This window comes from Meleagris gallopavo, chromosome 2 (assembly GCF_905368555.1).
Source record: "Meleagris gallopavo chromosome 2, MGAL_WU_HG_1.1, whole genome shotgun sequence".
Classification (NCBI taxonomy): Eukaryota; Metazoa; Chordata; class Aves; order Galliformes; family Phasianidae; genus Meleagris; species Meleagris gallopavo.
In genome coordinates, this window is record NC_139405.1 from 103689449 (window position 1) to 103707952 (window position 18504).

General features: G+C 61.3%; 2 protein-coding genes and 4 non-coding genes across 9 annotated transcripts; 2 read left to right on the forward strand and 4 right to left on the reverse strand.

Annotated features, from left to right (window-relative positions):
• Nucleotides 1-188: 188 nt before the first annotated feature.
• On the reverse strand, nucleotides 189-5952 carry TMEM214 (transmembrane protein 214). 2 transcript variants are annotated; one of them, XM_085218153.1, is made up of 16 exons: nucleotides 5547-5941; nucleotides 4708-4858; nucleotides 4226-4360; nucleotides 3797-3879; nucleotides 3533-3638; nucleotides 3128-3209; nucleotides 2914-3015; nucleotides 2329-2470; nucleotides 2157-2248; nucleotides 1974-2022; nucleotides 1786-1899; nucleotides 1579-1696; nucleotides 1376-1472; nucleotides 950-1118; nucleotides 703-854; nucleotides 189-518 (listed from the first exon to the last, which is right to left on the reverse strand). In XM_085218153.1, the coding sequence occupies exons 1-16, from the start codon at nucleotides 5865-5867 to the stop codon at nucleotides 392-394; spliced, it is 2040 nt and encodes a 679-aa protein (XP_085074279.1). In that variant the 5' UTR covers nucleotides 5868-5941; the 3' UTR covers nucleotides 189-391. The 2 variants fall into 2 exon arrangements, with proteins under 2 accessions (XP_085074279.1, XP_085074278.1); XM_085218152.1 differs by lacking the exons at nucleotides 189-518; nucleotides 703-854 and adding an exon at nucleotides 1194-1297 and having other exon boundaries at nucleotides 980-1118; nucleotides 5547-5952.
• Nucleotides 5953-6349: 397 nt separating this feature from the next.
• LOC116216397 (U1 spliceosomal RNA) lies at nucleotides 6350-6513 on the forward strand. Its single transcript, XR_004159078.1, has one exon. It is a non-coding gene; the product is annotated as a U1 spliceosomal RNA (small nuclear RNA).
• Nucleotides 6514-7147: 634 nt separating this feature from the next.
• On the reverse strand, nucleotides 7148-7311 carry LOC116216408 (U1 spliceosomal RNA). The gene has a single exon (XR_014882166.1). It is a non-coding gene; the product is annotated as a U1 spliceosomal RNA (small nuclear RNA).
• Nucleotides 7312-11293: 3982 nt separating this feature from the next.
• On the forward strand, nucleotides 11294-11457 carry LOC116217748 (U1 spliceosomal RNA). The gene has a single exon (XR_004162426.1). It is a non-coding gene; the product is annotated as a U1 spliceosomal RNA (small nuclear RNA).
• Nucleotides 11458-12078: 621 nt separating this feature from the next.
• On the reverse strand, nucleotides 12079-12242 carry LOC116217626 (U1 spliceosomal RNA). Its single transcript, XR_014882167.1, has one exon. It is a non-coding gene; the product is annotated as a U1 spliceosomal RNA (small nuclear RNA).
• Nucleotides 12243-12639: 397 nt separating this feature from the next.
• On the reverse strand, nucleotides 12640-17358 carry MAPRE3 (microtubule associated protein RP/EB family member 3). Of its 3 annotated transcripts, none has more exons than XM_085218187.1 (7): nucleotides 17202-17358; nucleotides 14634-14761; nucleotides 14407-14552; nucleotides 14168-14324; nucleotides 13539-13690; nucleotides 13316-13468; nucleotides 12640-13232 (listed from the first exon to the last, which is right to left on the reverse strand). In XM_085218187.1, exons 2-7 carry the CDS (start codon nucleotides 14752-14754, stop codon nucleotides 13164-13166), a joined length of 798 nt encoding a protein of 265 aa, XP_085074313.1. In that variant the 5' UTR covers nucleotides 14755-14761; nucleotides 17202-17358; the 3' UTR covers nucleotides 12640-13163. The 3 variants fall into 3 exon arrangements, with proteins under 3 accessions (XP_085074313.1, XP_085074312.1, XP_085074314.1); XM_085218186.1 differs by having other exon boundaries at nucleotides 14123-14324; XM_085218188.1 differs by lacking the exon at nucleotides 13539-13690 and having other exon boundaries at nucleotides 14123-14324.
• Between the last annotated feature and the right edge of the window lie 1146 nt (nucleotides 17359-18504).

Below are 18504 nucleotides of genomic sequence, written 5' to 3' on the forward strand. Positions count from 1 at the left end.
GCCGTGGGCATGGCGGACCCAACCACACCGCTCTTCTCATTGCTATCCACACCAGCGCCAGGAAAAGGAACGGGACAGTGACCGCGGTTCCATCCATCCCTCCATCCATCAGTCCTTCCCCTCCGACCACTCCCCTCCCTTCCCTCTCACAGCCGCCACGCAGGACAAAGGCACACAGAGACCAGAAGTGCAGAGCTCATTCATTGCCCCGGGTCGGGGAGAAAACATCCCAACACCCTCACCCCGCAGGCTGAGGACACCCAGTGACACACGACTGCATGTCACCAGGACACCCACAGTGACCCCACAGGGACGGGGGGGGGGGGGCAAACCCTGGTGGCAGCAGCAGCAGCAGGGGCAGCTGCACTGCATCCCCCAACCCGAGAGCAGCTCAATGTCCAGAAATCATGGCCAGGGCCCAGTTCTTGAGGGCGAGGGTTGTGTTCTGCAGGTAGATCCAGGAGGAATAGGTAAAGCTGCTCAAGTGCTCCCTCACGCAGTCCCACGACACTTCTCCACTGCCAAAGAGAGGAGAATGGTTCCATGCGTGGAAACACCTGAGCCACGGGCAGCATCCCCCCATCCCTCTGAGCCCCACAGCGCTGGCTAAGATCCAGCTGTGACCCCACAGCCCCATCGTGCTCAGCCCAGGAGCGGAGCAGCAGCACGGCACCACGTATGGCATCAAACGGCGGCGCTCACTTGCAGGCATCCACGCAGTGCTTCCATCCCTGCTGCAGCGCAGCAGCCACGTGCTCCAGCAGCGGCAGCAGGCAGCTCCGCAGCAGGAAGAGCAGCAGCTCCCGCATGCACTCAGCGATGTGCAGAACAGCTTCGGGGACCCGGGACTGGAGCTGCGGGGAGAGAAGAGGTCAGAGGCTCACGCTGGGTGCAGAGCAGCCCCCCACGCCCTCACCCTCGGGCACCGCTCATCCCCTCCCATCCTCACCCATTCCAGCAGCCAGGGCAGGCGCTCCCCAACCCAGGAGAGGATGGCGGAGCACTGCTTGCTGATGTGCAGGGTCAGCTCGGCCACCTTCGCCCAGAGCGGCTGCAGCGTGGGCTGCAGGAGAGCCGCGGCACGGGAGCAGCAGGCGGGCAGCGTCCTCTCCAACCACCTGCAAGGGAACGCAGGCTGAGGCCGCGCCGGGCGCGCCGGCACCGACGGCAAAGCCACGGGAGCACACGTGTACCTGGAAACCGCCGCCGCAGCCAAGGGAACGGGAGAACTCAAGAGCTGAGCGGAAAAGCACTTCCAGGAGCACCCGGGGAACGCTTCCCGAGCAAAAAGGGCTCCCTACAGAAATCACTTTGTGCTGCGTTAGCCACTTCACACCGCTCAGTCGCGGTGCTGCCGAGCGCCGGGAACACTGACCTGTAGCCCTCCAGTGAGAAGTGGGTCGCTTTGTGCCAGGCGTGCTGCCAGGCGGGCAGGATGCCGGAGGAACGGAGCACATGGGCAGAGGTGGAGGCTGCAAGAAGAAAGAGGCACCTGAGCACAACGCAGCTCTGCCCCCGAATCGCTTCTCTCTTGGGCAACTCAGAGGGGACACGGAGGCTCCCGCTCCCCGGCCGTACCCTGCAGAGAGCCGTGTGTCTGAATGTCGTGTATGAGGAAACCGGCGGCGAACACCAGCAGGATGAGCAGCAGGCGGGACCAGGGGAAGCCCCGGCCCTTCATCTTCTGCAGCAGCAGCTGGGAAGTAGCAGAACGGCCCAGTCACACTGTGCCCACGGCCCCGGTAGGGAGCGAGTAGCCTCACGGAGGCACCGGCCCTGGCTCACCTTGCAGGCAGTGTCACACGCAGCCACATCCTGCTGGCTGCCAGGTCCCTTCGCAACCAGCTCCTCGTTGGTCACCTTGAAGGAGCGAACGGTCTCCTGCAGGGCCTGGCGTGCCTGGAGACAGTGGAGCTGCAGTGGTTGGAGTGAGCTCAGCATTGGGTGCCCAGCCCCTCATGGCTCGCTCCTACCTTCTTGCTGCCGTTGTCCCAGGACTCCAGCAGATGGTTCAGGAGCAAGCTGGGGGGCAGAAGGAAAGCAGGGCACGGTTGGCACTCAGCAGCAACGCGTGCGCTCCCCAGTGCTGTGCCAAAGCACACCCAGCAGCCAGGCCAGACACGGCAAGAGCCTGGAGCGCTGCCCGCTGCATCCACCTGGACTGGGAGAGGTGCTTGGTGTAGAGCTGCCTCCAGACGCTGAAGCTCAGCGGGTCCACGCTCAGGCACTGGCTCATAGAGGTCAGGAGCTGCAGGGAGAACCGTACCTGCTGCCGCCGCACTGCCCACAGGATGCACAAAGACCCGGCACCCCCAACCCTCTTCTCACCTCCTTCCTCATGGCAGGCGGGCAGCTCGGTGTGGCTCGGGACAGGAAGGAGGGGAAGTAAGTGTGCAGCGTTGTCTCTGGCCTCGCGCCCAGCGCCAGCACCTTCAGGCGTGGGTACAGCCGCCGCAGCTGCTCCTGCAGGCTGGGAGAGATGCTGCCTGTGGCCGCTGGCCCCATCCCCACACTGCCCCACGTGCTCCCTGCAGCGTGACTCGTCTGAGCCGTCCCTGAGCCCACAGTGTGACAGAACAGTGCAACGTTCCCACCTCACTCTGCTCCGAGCTCCCTGATGAGCACCAGGAGCACCTGATGTGCTCACTGAATAATGCAGAGGCATACTGAGGGTCGTCTGGGGACGGCTGCCTCCATCACATACAGCTAGCTGCCAGCTCCTCCCTCCCTGGTGCCAGTGGGTTTCTCCCACCCCCCCAGATTCCGTACTACCATCTCATGATGCCCCCTCAATCTCATTGTGCCTCCCCCAGGGGCACCAGGAGCTGCATGTCCCACACAGTGCGGGGAAGCATTGGGATTGGGACACTGTCCCCACACTGCTCTGCATGCTGCCGGGTGGCACAGCCCTACCTAGGTGACAGCGAATTGTTGGGCATGAAGGCAAAGTCCAGGAGGGGAAAGAAATCCTTGGGTCCAATCATGCCAAAGCCTTTGGTCAGATTTGGGTGCATCCTGCAAAGCAGAGGGAGCATACACACGCTCCATGAGGAAGACACAGACACAGGGGCACTGCAGCCCAGCAGGTTCTGCCCTTGTCCAGACACAAACCCAAGGGATAACTCACGTCAGCAGGCGGTCCAGGTAGGAGACAGCATATGGGGAAAGTGCCTTGATGCCAAGCACAGGGAGCATCACGCCAAGCCAGACTGTGAAGAGAAGCATCAGCCCAGTGCTGGCAGCACCGGGACTGCAGCCAGCATGAGAGCCAGGCATGCTCCACTGTCAGCAATGGGCTCTGCTGGCTGAGCTCCAGCAGCAGGAAAATAATAAAACACTTCCCAATGTTTACAGTGATGACACTGAATAGCTCTGTGTGTTTACACATCTATAAACACACTCCCCCCTGATGGCTGTAGCAGCTAATGTTTGACGTATCCAGCCAAGACACAGACACAACACACAATGGATGAACAATTCATGGGAGCCACTCCAGGGAGACAGGATCTCATTAGGGCACATGAGCTCTCACCTCTCAAGCCCTCGGCCAGATCAGTGAAGCCAGCCTGCCCCAGCGCCCACAGGATGGTCAGGCACTTGGCCGGCCGGTTTTGATGTGAGCGCAGCAGCTCCAGGTACTGGGGAAGCAAAGAGGGGTGGCTCAGCGGGCCCACTGTCCATCTGTCCCACCCCAGCACCATGCTGTGACACCTGGGGACGTGGCCACAGGGACTCACGGAAGCAGGCAGAGCTGAACTGCCTGGGATCTCAGGTGGGCAGCATGTGCACAGCTCACCTTGCCCAGGTTGGCGGTGGCAATTTTAGGCCGTTCCAGCAGCACGGCCTGGATGCAAATCCTGTAACCGTGTAAAGACTCCCCTGGAATGGCAAAGGGATGAGGTTAAGAAGCTTCTTCCTGTTAGTCATCCACAGCCCCACTGTGCTCCTAGGAACGCTGCAGCTGCTCCAGGCATCAGGTGAATCCCACCAGGCACTGGGATGGTGACTGTGGTGACACTGCCCCAAAACACCCCAGAAAGCGTCTGCACCAAGATCTCCATAACAACACTATGGGGCTCCCATCTTGCACCCACTGTGCTTGAGCCAACAAGCTTCCTTCCTCACCCCACAGAGTGTTGTTCTCAACATAGGCAGCAAGCAGCAAAATCATTCCCACATCAGAACCCCCACCAGCACTGGGCTGCTCTGCAGAAACTGTGCTCACCGGGGGTCTTGTCCAGTTCCTGCAGCATGGTATAAATTAAGTGATCGAAGAAGAGTTCCAGCACACCAGAAGATTTTCCCAGGAGGGATCTGATGGCATTCTTCAGCTCTTTACTCACGAGACAGTAAGGATAATCTGCAGGCAATACAACAGGTGAAGAGGAACTCAGCGAGTGTAGGTTGTACAGGGTATGCCACTGGGTGACGTATAAAAGGAAGACTACAAGAGGAGCTAGGAGATATGGGTGAGGAGCTACGAGATATGGTTTAGAGGCTTGTGGTAACAATGGTAGCAAGAGGATGGTTGGACTAGATGATCTTGCAGATCGTTTCCAACCTTGTGATTCTATGATTCTATACCCAGCAAGACAAATATCACAGCATCAGTTAAACTCTCTATTACACTCCTGCAACACACAGCATCACAGAGGAGCCATACAGCACACAGAGCCACAGCGACCTCCTCCCATTGCAGGCACTGACCGTGGGTGTGCTGGCTGAGTGCCGGGTCACTCTTGGGAGCCTGCAGCTTGTAGTTGAGGCAGCCGGCCAGGTCCTTCACCCAGACTGAAGGGTTCTCTGGGAACATGCTCTGGCTCTTTTCCAGCTCCTTCTGCAGGTCAGCCACGTTGAACTGTGATGAGAGGTGGCTCTGAGATGCGTGGGGCCAGGGATGCAGCCCCTTTCTTGCCCCACGTTCTGCATCCTGCGCTCCAAATGTGTTTTCTTTAAGCTAAAGAAGGTCACTGAGGAACACAAGCAGTGTGCCTACTGCCTGCATGACAGGTCTGACCTCAGGGTAGGTGAGGCACTGGAACAGGTTGCCCAAGGAGGCTGTGGATGCCCCATCCCTGGAGGCATTCAAGGCCAGGCTGGATGTGGCTCTGGGCAGCCTGGGCTGCTGGTTGGTGACCCTGCACATAGCAGGGGGTTGGAACTGGGTGATCACTGTGGTCGTTTTCAACCCGGGCCATTCTATGATTCTATGACACAGCTCAGCCTTAAGGAGCTGAGGAGGTGCAGCAGCACTCAATAGCTGCTCGCAGCTGTGAAGCCCAACTTCAGGGCAGCAGTGGGGTCTCCATCCATAGAAGCGATCAGAGAGCGGGGCAGTGGCACTGAAGGATAGGCTCAGTGGGCACGGCGGGGCGGGCTGGGGTCAGACGTGGGGATCTCAGAGCTCTTCTCCAACCCAAACGATTCCAGGTCTTTAGGAAAGAGCCAGCAGCGATCGGACACAATCACGCAGCGCCGTCCCTATGCTGGGGGTGGGGCCGGGCCGTCCCTCCCGCACCGCAGCCGCCCCCCCCCGCCCCACTCACGGCTTTGAGAGCCTCCTCAAGGGAGCGGAACCGCCCGGGCCTAGAGCCGCCATCCCCGGCCGCCTTCCGAGATCCCTTCCCCGACTGCTGCCGCCGCTGCTGCTGCTGCTGCTGCTGCTGCTGTTGCTGCGGTTCGGCCGCCGCCTCCCGGCCCGCGCGGCGCGGGGCGCGCTCAAAACCGAGCTCGAAAAGTGTCTCCGTGGTGGCTATGGGCGCTGCGGGGGCCGTGGGGGGATCCCGGGGCCGTCCCGCGGGGCGCCGCCCCCTGCGAACCACCTCCCAGCGGCTGCCGCCCGCCGAGGCCGAGCTCACCGCCGCCATCGCCGCCGGAAAGAGCGGAGCGGAGCGCACGGCGCCGGGACGGGACGGGACGGGACGGGACGGGACGGCACTGCGCGAGCGCCCACCGCGCCCGCCGATTGGCTGAGCCCCACGACACGTGCCCGGAGCGCCGCTTGCCACGTCTGCCCCAGCCCCTCTGCCGAGTCACGTGATCCGACGGCGCGCCCCGCCCCACGTTGAAGGGATGAACGCGAAAAGGGGGCGCTAAAGGAACGGGAGCCCGGGCTGTTGAGGGAGGAGACATGCAGATCAAGATGCGCACGGCATGACGGGAGCGCAATAAGCCAGGAACGGAACGCTCGTGGAGCCCCGTGGAACTTGCGTGGGCCTCAGCGCGGGCTTGGAGAGGAGCGCGGCTGTTGGGCGCGAAGCGGGAGTGGGGAGAGTGGTTGGGACGCCGGTCGCCGTGCGTTCCGGGCTGGTGGCGGGGCGTGGGGAGCGGGTCGGCGGGAGCAGAAAGCATACTTACCTGGCAGGGGAGACACCATGATCAGGCAGGTGGTTTTCCCAGGGCGAGGCTCATCCCCTGCACTCCGGGTGTGCTGACCCCTGCGATTTCCCCAAATGCGGGAAACTCGACTGCATAATTTGTGGTAGTGGGGGACTGCGTTCGCGCTCTCCCCTGACTTTGTGGGTTTAAAAGTAGAACGCGGCTGTTGCGCAGCTCTCGTCGCTGTTGGTCGCTCTCCGCGAACCCCTGACGCAGCGGGGCTGCGCGGGAAGCGCACGGCGCTGCTGCCGGGAGCCGCCAGTTTCATCCCTCGCCAAAGCGTAACGCTGCAAACAAGCAGCTGTACTCTTCTCTGCCGTTGCCCTGGCTGGAGTCTGTTGAGACAAACTGACTGGAGAAAAGCCAACTGGTGTTTGGCTTATCGTGGACGTGGTTTCTATCAGCACGTATTCAATCTGTTGTGCTTTCATCCACCAATTGCTTAACAAACTCACCGCGGCTCTTTCTCTGCAATCACATTCCTGCCGCGTCTCGGAACGGCACACGCTTAAGAGCACGCGGTGGGAGCACTGGGCCGCAGCTCCGCACCGCGAGGCACTTCGGTCCCCGGCAGCGCTCGGAACCGCGCTGAGCGCAGAGCGGGGCTGCTGGGGGCGGGGCGTACAGCACAAACGGGTGGGGCTACGCAAATACGGCAGCGCGCGAGCCACGCCGCGACTGCAGCGCGACAGCCGCCAGCAGCAGTAACTCAGCCGCAGCTCTCCAGGGCAGAGAGCAGCAATCACCATCTGCTATTGGACCAGAAAACCAGGGGAGAGCGCGAACGCAGTCCCCCACTACCACAAATTATGCAGTCGAGTTTCCCGCATTTGGGGAAATCGCAGGGGTCAGCACACCCGGAGTGCAGGGGATGAGCCTCGCCCTGGGAAAACCACCTGCCTGATCATGGTGTCTCCCCTGCCAGGTAAGTATGCTTTCTGCTCCCGCCGACCCGCTCCCCACGCCCCGCCACCAGCCCGGAACGCACGGCGACCGGCGTCCCAACCACTCTCCGCACTCCCGCTTCGCGCCCAACAGCCGCGCTCCTCTCCAAGCCCGCGCTGAGGCCCACGCAAGTTCCACGGGGCTCCACGAGCGTTCCGTTCCTGGTTTATTGCGCTCCCGTCATGCCGCGCGCGGGGCGGTCTGCATATTGATCTGCATGGCCCCACCCCCTCCCGCAGCAGCCTCGGCGCTCTCTGTTTTCGGGCCGTACCGCACTTAGCACTGACACCTCCTCAGCAAAGCGAAACCGACGGGTCGTTGTCATTGGTGACTCTCTGCTGCGGGGAGCAGGAGGGGAGGTTTAGGTTGGATATTCGAAGGAAGTTTTTCACCCACAGGGTGGTGAGGCACTGGAACAGGTTGCCCAAGGAGGCTGTGGATGCCCCATCCCTGCAGGCATTCAAGGCCAGGCTGGATGTGGCTCTGGGCAGCCTGGGCTGCTGGTTGGTGACCTGCACATAGCAGGGGGTTGGAACTGGATGAGCATTGTGGTTCTTTTCAACTCAGGCCTGTCTATGGTTCTATGACTTCAGGAGATAAGCAGGAGTAGCTTCTCCTACCGGCAGAAATGGGTTTTACAATGGGAGTTGGGAAGGTTCATTGATAGGGCTTTAAGCTAGGGACGAAGAGGAGTGAAGGTGTAACTGGGATCACTAGAACGGAACCTGTATGTAACATCCCAGTGCTTGTGGGAGAGGGATGTGCTAGTAAGATCCCACAGTCTTGTGTCTTGGTGGAGGAGGACGACTCAACCTTTTTAAGAAGAACACGAGGGTTGGTGAGAGGTTGGTGGCTGCTGAAACACCTGAGTATAGTCATGAGGATATTAGGACTACTGCCACTCCAAAGGAGGCCCAGCTCAGGTGCTTTTACACCAATGCATGAAGCATGGGTAATAAACAGGAGGAGCTGGAGGCCATCGTGCAGTATGGCTACTGACTTTCAATAGAGATGGGCAAGGAAAGAAAGGTGGTGGTGTAGCCCTCTATGTTAAGAAAGAATGTGAATGTATGGAAATTAATGATGGTGATGATTGGATTGAGAGCTTATGGGTTAGAATAAAAGTGAAGTCCAATAAGGCCGATATTATCATGGGAATTTGCTACAGGCCACCCAACAAGGATGAGGAGGTGGACAAGACACTTTATAGACAGTTGGGTGAGGTCTCAAGGTCACTACCGCTTGTTCTCATGGGAGACTTCAACTTCCCAGACATCTGCTGGATTTATAATAACAGCAGATAGGGAACAGTTCCAGAGGTTCCTAGAGTGTGTAGGAGATAAATTCCTGGAACAGCTGGTGAAGGAGCCAACAAGGGGAAGCAAAATCCTAGGCCTGCTGTTTGTTAACAGAAGGTCTTGTGGGGGATGTAAAGGTTGGAGGCCATCTGGGACAAAGTGATCACGAGATGCTAGATTTCTCAGTCCTTGTTGAACCACAGAGGGGAGTCAGCAGAACTGCCACCTTGGACTTCCAGAGGGCAGACTTTAACCTCTTTAGGACCATGGGTGAGAGGATCCCTTGGGAGGTAGTTTTGAAGAGTGTGGGAGCCCAGGAAGGCTGGGAATACTTTAAGGAAGTAATTTTAAGCTGGCCATCCCCAAGTCATGGAAGATGAGCTGACGGGCAAGGAGGCCAAACTGGCTGAACAGAGACCTTTGGCTGGAACTCAAGAACAAAAGGAAAGTTTATGGTCTCTGTAAGAGTGGGCAAGCTTCTTATGATGATTACGGCTATGTAGTGAAGCTGTGCAGGGAGAAAATTAGAAAAGTCAAAGCCTGGCTAGAACTGAACTTGGCCACGAAGGTAAAGGACAAGAATAAATATTTCTATAAATACATCAACGGCAAGAGGAGGGCAAGGGAGAATCTCCATTCTTTGTTGGACGTCAAGGGCAACTTGGTGACCAAGGATCAGGATAAGGCTGAGGTACTTAATGCCTTCCTTGCCTCAGTCTTTAATATAAGACTTGTTACTCCCTGGGCACACAGCCCCCTGCGCTGGTAGATAGGGATGGGGAACAGAATAGGCCCAGCATAATGCACAGTGAGATGGTTTTGGACCTGCTCCGAAAGCTGGGTGCTCAGAAGTCCGTGGGGCCGGATGGATTGCACCCTGGGGTGCTGAGGGAGTTGGAGGATGTGGTTGCCAAGCCACTCTCCATCATCCTTCAGCAGTCGTGGCTAACTGGGGATGTCCCGGCAGACTGGAGACTGGCAAATGTGATGCCCATCTTCAGAAAGGGCCAGAAAGATGATCCTGGTAGCTGCAGACCCATCAGTCTCACTCAATGCCGGGGAAGGTTATGGAATGGATAATCTCGGGAGCTGTCATGGACCTGTTAAAGGTCAATCAGGGGATCAGGCCCAGTCAGCATGGGTTTACAAATGGTAGATCCTGTCTGACAAACCTGATTTCATTCTGTGACAGGGTGACCTGATTAGTGAATGAAGGTAAGGCTGTTGGTGTGGTCCACATGGATTTCTTTATTAATGATCTTGATGAGGGGATTGAGTGCACCCTCAGTAAGTCTGCAGGGGACACCAAGTTGGGAGGGAGCGTTGATCTGCCTAAGAGGAGAAGGGCACAACAGAGGAACCTGGATAGACTGGATCGATGGGCCAAGGTTAACTGTGTGAGTTTCAATAGGGCCAAGTGTTGGGTCCTGCATTTTGGTCACAACAACCTCAGGCAACCCTACAGGCTTGGGGAGGAGTGTCTGGAAAGCTGCCCGATGGAAAGGGACCTTGGTGAAGGGACCTGATGGGCAGCCAGCTGAATATGAGCCAGCATTGTGCCCAGGTGGCCAAGAAGGCCAACGGCATCCTGGCTTGTATCAGGAATGGTGTGGCGAGCAGGACTAGGGAAGTCATCCTGCCCCTGTACTCAGCATTGGTGAAGCCTCACCTCAAGTACTGTGTTCAGTTTTGGGCACCTCAGTACAGAAAGGACATGGAGGTGCTGGAGCAGATTCAAAGAAGGGCAACAAGGCTTGTGAAGAGCTTGGAGAATATGGCCTATGAGGAGAGACGAGGAACTGGGGCTGTTCAGCCCGGGGAAAAGGAGGCTGAGGGGAGACCTTATTGCTCTCTTCCAGTATCTGGAAGGTGCTTACAGGAGAGTGGGGCTGGTCTCTTCTCACTGGTGACAGGACGAGGGAAAATGGCCTCAAGTTGCACCAGGGTAAGTTTAGGTTGGATATCAGGAAACACTTCTTTACAGAAAGGGTTGTTAAGCACTGCAATGGGCTGCCCAGGGAGGTGGTTGAGTCACCATCCCTGGATGTGTTTAAAATCCATTTGGATGTGGTGCTCAGGGCCATGATTTAGCAGAGGGTTGTTGGAGTTAGGGTAGGATGGTTGGGTTGTGGTTGGACTCCATGATCTTTGAGATTTTTTCCAACCTGAGCGATTCTATGACTCTATCATTCTATGGCCCCGCCCCCGCCGCCGGCAGCCAATCGCACCGCAGTGTCTCCACGCCGCGGCTAATCCCCACTTCCGGTTCCGCCCTCCGCACATCGCCGCCGTCCTGAATGCCGCGGATCCGGCGTTAGCAGCGTGCGGGGCGGAGCCTCGGCACGGGGACCACAATGCTCACCCAATTCCAACCCCCTGCTATGTGCAGCGAGCGCCGAGGCGCAGTTGTGAGCGGGGCTGCTGCGGGAGGGGGTGGGGCCATGCAGATCAATATGCAGACCGCCCCGCGCGCGGCATGACGGGAGCGCAATAAACCAGGAACGGAACGCTCGTGGAGCCCCGTGGAACTTGCGTGGGCCTCAGCGCGGGCTTGGAGAGGAGCGCGGCTGTTGGGCGCGAAGCGGGAGTGCGGAGAGTGGTTGGGACGCCGGTCGCCGCGCGGTGCGGGCTGGTGGCGGGGCGTGGGGAGCGGGTCGGCGGGAGCAGAAAGCATACTTACCTGGCAGGGGAGACACCATGATCAGGCAGGTGGTTTTCCCAGGGCGAGGCTCATCCCCTGCACTCCGGGTGTGCTGACCCCTGCGATTTCCCCAAATGCGGGAAACTCGACTGCATAATTTGTGGTAGTGGGGGACTGCGTTCGCGCTCTCCCCTGGTTTTCTGGTCCAATAGCAGATGGTGGTTGCTGATCTCTGCCCTGGAGAGCTGTGGCTGAGTTACTACTGCTGGCGGCTGTCGCGCTGCAGTCGCGGCGTGGCTCGCGCGCTGCCGTATTTGCATAGCCCCACCCGTTTGTGCTGTACGCCCCGCCCCCAGCAGCCCCGCTCCGCGCTCAGGGCGGTTCCGAGCGCTGCCGGGGACCGAAGTGCCTCGCGGTGCGGAGCTGCGGCCCAGTGCTCTTAAGCGTGTGCCGTTCCGAGACGCGGCAGGAATGTGATTGCAGAGAAAGAGCCGCGGTGAGTTTGTTAAGCAATTGGTGGATGAAAGCACAACAGATTGAATACGTGCTGATAGAAACCACGTCCACGATAAGCCAAACACCAGTTGGCTTTTCTCCAGTCAGTTTGTCTCAACAGACTCCAGCCAGGGCAACGGCAGAGAAGAGTACAGCTGCTCGTTTCCAGCGTTACGCTTTGGCGAGGGATGAAACTGGCGGCTCCCGGCAGCAGCGCCGTGCGCTTCCCGCGCAGCCCCGCTGCGTCAGGGGTTCGCGGAGGGCGACCAACACCGACGAGAGCTGCGCAACAGCCGCGTTCTACTTTTAAACCCACAAAGTCAGGGGAGAGCGCGAACGCAGTCCCCCACTACCACAAATTATGCAGTCGAGTTTCCCGCATTTGGGGAAATCGCAGGGGTCAGCACACCCGGAGTGCAGGGGATGAGCCTCGCCCTGGGAAAACCACCTGCCTGATCATGGTGTCTCCCCTGCCAGGTAAGTATGCTTTCTGCTCCCGCCGACCCGCTCCCCACGCCCCGCCACCAGCCCGCACCGCGCGGCGACCGGCGTCCCAACCACTCTCCGCACTCCTGCTTCGCGCCCAACAGCCGCGCTCCTCTCCAAGCCCGCGCTGAGGCCCACGCAAGTTCCACGGGGCTCCACGAGCGTTCCGTTCCTGGCTTATTGCGCTCCCGTCATGCCGTGCGCATCTTGATCTGCATGTCCCCACCCACTAACGGCCATTTCCCGCTCATAGTCTCCGCTCCGTATAGCACCCCCCCCACTTCCGCCTCGGCTTCTTTAGCCCTGCCCCATTTCCGCCCCGTCTCCCGCAGCGGGCGGTGCTGCGGAACGCTGGTAGCGCGGTGCGGCCCCGTAACGATATGCGGGCGCACAGCGTTGTACCACGCGAAGTTTATTTTAAATAAAACCGAACACAGATGCGCGCTGTGCAACCGCGGTGACGGCGCTGAAAGCGATGCAGCGAGGGGGAAGGCCGGGCCGGGCCGCTCTCCGTACCCCCCCACCCCGCCCGCAGCGCCCGGACCCGCGCTGCCCCCACCGGGCCGGGCCTTCCTCTTTCTCCTCCTCCTCCTCCTCCTCCTCCTCCTTCTCTTTTCAGGGCTGCGGGCCCCGCGCGGACCCCCCGGCTGAGGGTGGAGGCACCGGGGCTGCCCCCCACCCCGTCCCAAAGCCATGGCACAGTGGGGGCGGAGAGGAACTGAAATAAATATGGGGTGAAAGGGGCGAGGGTGGGGCTGGGGCGCGTCCCCCCCGGCAGACGCACGGCCCCGCTCCGCTGTGCGGTGTTTGGTTTATTGTGGACATCGGCGCTGTCCCACGGAGCTGCGATGGCGGTGGGGTGCGGGGACTCGGGCCTCAATGTCTATGGAGGGGTCGGACGTGGGGTGGGGCGCGGCGGGTCAGTACTCGTCCTGCTCCTCCGTTTGCTGCTCCTCCAGCTCGTCGTCCTCCGGCGGGGCGAAGCCCTCCTGCGTGGGGGGACACGGCACCGTCAGCACCGGGACTCAATGAACGGAGAGCCCGCCCCGGGGCTGCGGTGCAGGGCACGCACCTCGGTGGCGTAGAGCACGCTGACGATGCCGCTGATGATGGGGCTGTTCTCGTTCTCGTGCTCCTGGCAGATGAGTTCGATGTCCCGCAGTTTGCTGAAGTAGAAATCCCGCTCCTTCTCCAAGCCGTCCACCGTCAGCTTCAAGTCCATCAGCTGCAGGCGGATGGGGACGCTAGCACTGGGGGGCTCCCCTCGTTCCGTGCTCCCCGTGTCCCCAGTGTACCTGCTGGTTGAGCTCCAAGATCTGTGCGTCAGCCTCGGGGCCCCCGTTGCGGGTGGCAGGTGAGTTTTTCCGCAGGATGCCAGTGGGGACGTTGCCCAGGCGTGCCGGGTGCTGCGTGTTCTTGGGGCCCGTGGGGGAGGTCCTCTGTGGGACTTGGGGGGGCCGGAGAGCGGCGTTAATACCGGGGAACCCCCACCCGGTGGCAGCAGGCTGAGGAGCTGAGCCGCCCCTGTGCCTCAGTTTCCCCAGGCAGAGCCCTCCCCGCGCCCCTCGCAGCCCCTATGCAGGTGGTGCTTGTGACCGAGGGGGAGCTTTGCCATGCAGGCAGCCAGCAGGCACTCATCCACGGGTCAAGGCACCGCTCCCGGGTTGTGGCACTGTCCCTAAGTTATGGCACCGCCCCTGGGTTACAGCACAGCCCTGGGTTGTGGCACCGTCCCCGTGCCACCACGGTGTCCCCTGCCTGTCCCCGATGGCTGCAGGCAGCAGAGCGCAGGCAGGGCAGGGTGGGGGCACGCTGGGGGTGCACACTGAGCGCAGTGAGAGCGATGTGGGGCGCAGGAGGCGGGGGTCCAGGGCATTACCTGCAGTGCCAATGAGTTTCTTGGGTTTGTTGAAGCTGTGATCACCTGGGTTAGGGGCGGGCGCCGCGTCCTGGCCCTGCCGCGCCAGCAGCGGGTTGTATTCCTTCCCGTCGTAGTTGGCATCGAAGAACTTCTTGAACCATTGGATGAACTCAAAGTTGTCCTGGAACTTCCCCTTCACCAGCCTCTCCACTGCGATGATCTGTGGGGACATACGGGCTGGGGGCCGCCCTCCCCGCCCAGGACCCCCCAGTATATGCCCCCCACCCTACCTCAGGACCTACCTTATCCACTCCCATTTTCTTGAAGGCAGCCTGCAACACCTTGAAGTTGTGGATGTACTCGTGCTCCAGCTTGGCCTGGAACTTCACCTTCCGCAGGTGCACGCAGCCGGGGAACAGCATGTCCATGAACTGGCAGTAGGCAGCCCCTGGGGGGACAGGGGGGAAACACGTGTCAGGTGGCTGCGACACCCCCAGGGGGACACCATGGGGTGGTGGCACATCCCCACCTGAGCAAAGCTGCTCGATCTTGGTGTAGTTGAGCTGCAAGGAGTCGTTGACCCAGGCCAGCATGTCATGGCGGCTCAGGTTCTCGCTGGTCACCGAGGTGGAGTACACATTGACGGCCATGCCCCAGCTGCAGAGAGACGGGGTGTCATGTGGGATCCCCTCAGCCTTCTGTAGGGCACGGCTGTGGGGCAGGAAGCAGCCTTTCCCATCAGGAACCCCCCTCTGCGGGGCACGACTGTGGGGCAGGATGTGGTCCTTCCCATGGAGATCCCTCTCTCCGGGACAGGATGTTACCCTCCCTCCCCCTCCCTCCTGAGTACTGAGCTGGTGCCATTGGGACCTCTGTCTTCTGGGGGCACAGCTGTGCAGCAGGATGCAGCCCAGAGCCATTGAGACTCTCCCCTCTGGGGGCCATGGCTGTGGGGCAGGATGCAGCCTAGTGCCACTGGGACCCCCCTCTGGGGGCACGGCTGTCGGGGAGGGGGAGCAGGGTGTGACCATCCCCATTGGGATGTCCCAGCCATGGGGCACAGCTCTGGGGCAGAAGATGCATTATGCAGCCGGGTACCATCACGATGCCCCAACCACAAACATGGTGTCGGGGGGATGTGGGTGTGCCACCAACCCCATAAGCAGCTTACAGTTCCCCCGGCCCGGCCCAGCCCTCGACCGCATCCTAATCTGCCCGAGGTACACCGGAGCAGGGCTTACAGGGGCAACATCTGCCAAGAGATCCCGTGCCCAGATGGCGAGGGGATGTGGGGCAGGGCGCAGCCCCCAGCCCGGGGCACAGCACTGGGGGAGGGGGAAGGCCACGGTGCTGCACTTTCACCCCACACCCAACGCTGGGGATTGGGCACACAGCGATCGTCCCGTCGGCTGTGACCAGAGGCGTTGGGAATCGACTCTACTGCACTGGGGATGTCGCGGGGGTCCCTTCCCTCCCTCCCCCCGCAGCCCCCAAGCCCCCATCCATAGGCATTAATCCGCTTTCACTCTGCGGCGCACATCAGAGATCACGGCTTAGGAGCCAGCTGCGAGCCACGCTCCGGATAGGAGGCTGGGGGGGGGGGCAGAGCCGTCTCCTCCCCATCACCCGGGGTGCAGCCAACCCTCTGGGTCCCCCCGGCCCGGAGCTGTTGGCGCGGGGGGAGCGGAGCTGAGTCATGCGCGGCGCTGAGCCACGCACTGCGGTGCCGCCGTGCCGCTGGCACACGGTGCGAGATGGGGACAGCCCTGTGGGCACCGCGGCCCCGGGATACCCGGCGCGGGGCTCAAAAGGCATCGGGGGGAGCTCGGCGTCTCCTTCTCGCTGTAATGAGACAAGGACTTTCGCTCGCAACCGCGGCGGCGAATCCAGGTCAACCCCGTGCCAGACGTGGTGCCACGCGTGCCAGCCCGGGGTGGGAACCGCCGCCGTGCCGCGGTATTCGTCAACCGGCATCCTCCGGGCACCGGGATTTGGAGGCTGGCGGTACGGCGCTGAGCCCACGCCAAAATGGGGAGAAAGGGGAAACCCTGCGGCTGGGGGAGGAGCGGGGATCCTGGGAGGAGAGACCCCAAGAGTAGGGGGGACCCCCGGGATTGGGAGGTCCTCGGGATTGGAGGATAGAGGACCCCGGGAGGAGGGATCTCATGATCGGGGGGGCCGCAGCAGCAGAGACTCCAGGAGTTGGGATTACCCCAGGAGTTGGGGGGTACCGCGGCGGCACGGACTTCAGGAGCCGGGAGGGACTACAGAAACAGAGGGAAACCCAGGAGTCAGGAGAACCCCACAGTCAGGAGGAGACCCCCCAGGACTGGAGGGATCCCAGAAGCAAAGATCCCAGGAGCAAAGAGACTTCAGGATCACAGACCCCAGAATCAGGGACCTCAGGAGCTGGGGGGCAGGAAGGGGAGGACAGACGACACCTCAGGATCCCAGCAGGACGGATCCCTCGCTCAGCGAGACCCCAGAAGGTGGAAGAGCCCAGGATCGGGGATCGCAGGAACTCGGGGGGGAGCAGAAGGATCTCAGAATCGAGGACCCCGGGAGCAGAGCAGAGCAGAGCAGAGCAGAGCAGAGCACATCCCACGTCCCGTTCCGCGGCTCCGCTCCCCCCCCATTCCCGCGGCCCTGCGGCAGCGCAGCCGCGCCACGGGGCGGGCAGGCCGGGAGCTTAGCTCTGCATTTCAATTGTGGCACAGCGCAAAAAAAAACGTCGGGGAGAGCGGCGGGACGGGAACGGGATGCGGGGGTGCGGGGCGGGTGCGGGATGGATGGAAGGTGCGTGCGGGGGGGATGCGGGATGGATGCAGGGAGGGTGTGGGATGGATGCGGGATGGCAGGGATGGCAGGGATGGCAGGGATGTGGGACGCGCCGTGCCACCGCTATGCCAGCCCCGTGCCACCGCCGTACCGGAGCTCCACAACGGCCGCCCCCCCCGCAGGGCCGCTCCATCCCGGAGGGCCGTTCGGATCCCCCGTCCGCTCCCGGTCACCCCCGGTCGGAGCCGTGCCGACCCCCCCTCGCTCCCTGTCGCCGCGCCGTCTCCCCCGCCCCGCTGTCCGTCCGCTCCCCGCTCACCGCTCGGGCCGCCCCCGCCGCTCTCCGCCGCCCGCAGCGCTCTGGGGTCCGGGCCGGCACCGGGCGGGCACTGCGCATGCGCCGCCGCCGCTTCCCCGCTGCGGGGTGGAGCCGCGCTGACCGCGCCCCGCGTCGTCACGGCAACGGGCGGAGGGTCCGCCCACTTATCTCCGTCGCCGCTTCCGGCACGGCTCCCCCTGGCGGCCGGCGGTGGTGGAGGACTGTGGGAGCCTCCGAGGGTCCGCCGGGGGGCGGTGCGGGTCCCTCCCCGTGTCCCCTCGTCCCCGGTGCCCTCAGCTCCAGGTCCTCAAGGCCCGGCTCTCCGTACCCCCGTGTTCCTGTATCCCCATCTCTCTGTGCCCTCGTATCCCCATGTTCTTATAGGGGTCCCACATGTGTGCGTCCCCACAACACCGTGTCCCCATCTTCATGTCCCTTTGTCCTCATGTCCCCATATCTCCGTATTTTTGTGTCTCCATGTCCCTGTGTCTCCACACTCCCATATCCCCATGTCCCCACCTCCCCGTGTCCCCACATCCCCATGTCCCCATCTCACAGAATCACAGAATCACAGAATGGCCAGGGTTGGAAGGGACCTCAAGGATGATGAAGCTCCAACCCCCTGCCACATGCAGGACCACCAACCTCCACATTTCATACCAGTCCAGGCTGCCCAGGGCCCCATCCAACCTGGCCTTGAACACCTCCAGGGATGGACGGGGCATCCACAGCCTCTCTGGGCAGCTGTTCCAGCACCTCACCACTCTCTCTGTAAAGAACTTCCCCCTGACATCCCTCCCTCAACTTCAAACCATTTCCCCTTGTCCTGCAGTTATCTACCCTTTCAAAGAGCTGATTCCCCTCCTGTTTGTAGGCTCCCTTTAGGTACTGAAAGGCTGCAATGAGGTCACCCCACAGCCTTCTTTTCTGTAGGCTGAACAAGCCCAGCTCCCTCAGCCTGTCTTCGTAGGGGAGGTGCTCCAGCCCCCTGATCATCTTCGTGGCTCCTCTGGACCCTCTCCAACAGCTCTCTGTCTTTCTTGTACTGGGGGCTCCAGACCTGGATGCAGTACTGCAGATGGGGCCTCACAAGAGCAGAGTAGAGGGGGACAATCACCTCCCTGTCCCTGCTGGCCACCCCTCTGCTGATGGAGCCCAGGATACCAATTGCTTTCTCAGCTGCAAGGGCACACTGCTGGCTCATGTTAAGCTTTTCATCCATCAGGACCCCCAGGTCCTTCTCTGCAGGGCTGCTCTCAAGGACCGCTCCTTCCAGTCTGTATGGATGCCTGGGATTCCTGCA

Excerpts from the sequence above, each read along its gene's own strand:
- TMEM214 (XM_085218153.1), bottom strand. The coding sequence starts at position 5,867 with ATGGCGGCGGTGAGCTCGGCCTCGGCGGGCGGCAGCCGCTGGGAGGTG. Across the intron at positions 3,210-3,532 it reads TCTGGCCGAGGGCTTGAGAG|TCTGGCTTGGCGTGATGCTC; the intron begins GTGAGAGCTCAT and ends TTCTCTTCACAG. Across the intron at positions 519-702 it reads CACTGCGTGGATGCCTGCAA|TGGAGAAGTGTCGTGGGACT; the intron begins GTGAGCGCCGCC and ends TCTCTTTGGCAG.
- MAPRE3 (XM_085218186.1), bottom strand. The coding sequence starts at position 14,754 with ATGGCCGTCAATGTGTACTCCACCTCGGTGACCAGCGAGAACCTGAGC. Across the intron at positions 14,553-14,633 it reads GATCGAGCAGCTTTGCTCAG|GGGCTGCCTACTGCCAGTTC; the intron begins GTGGGGATGTGC and ends CTGTCCCCCCAG. Across the intron at positions 13,469-13,538 it reads TCTTGGAGCTCAACCAGCAG|CTGATGGACTTGAAGCTGAC; the intron begins GTACACTGGGGA and ends ATCCGCCTGCAG.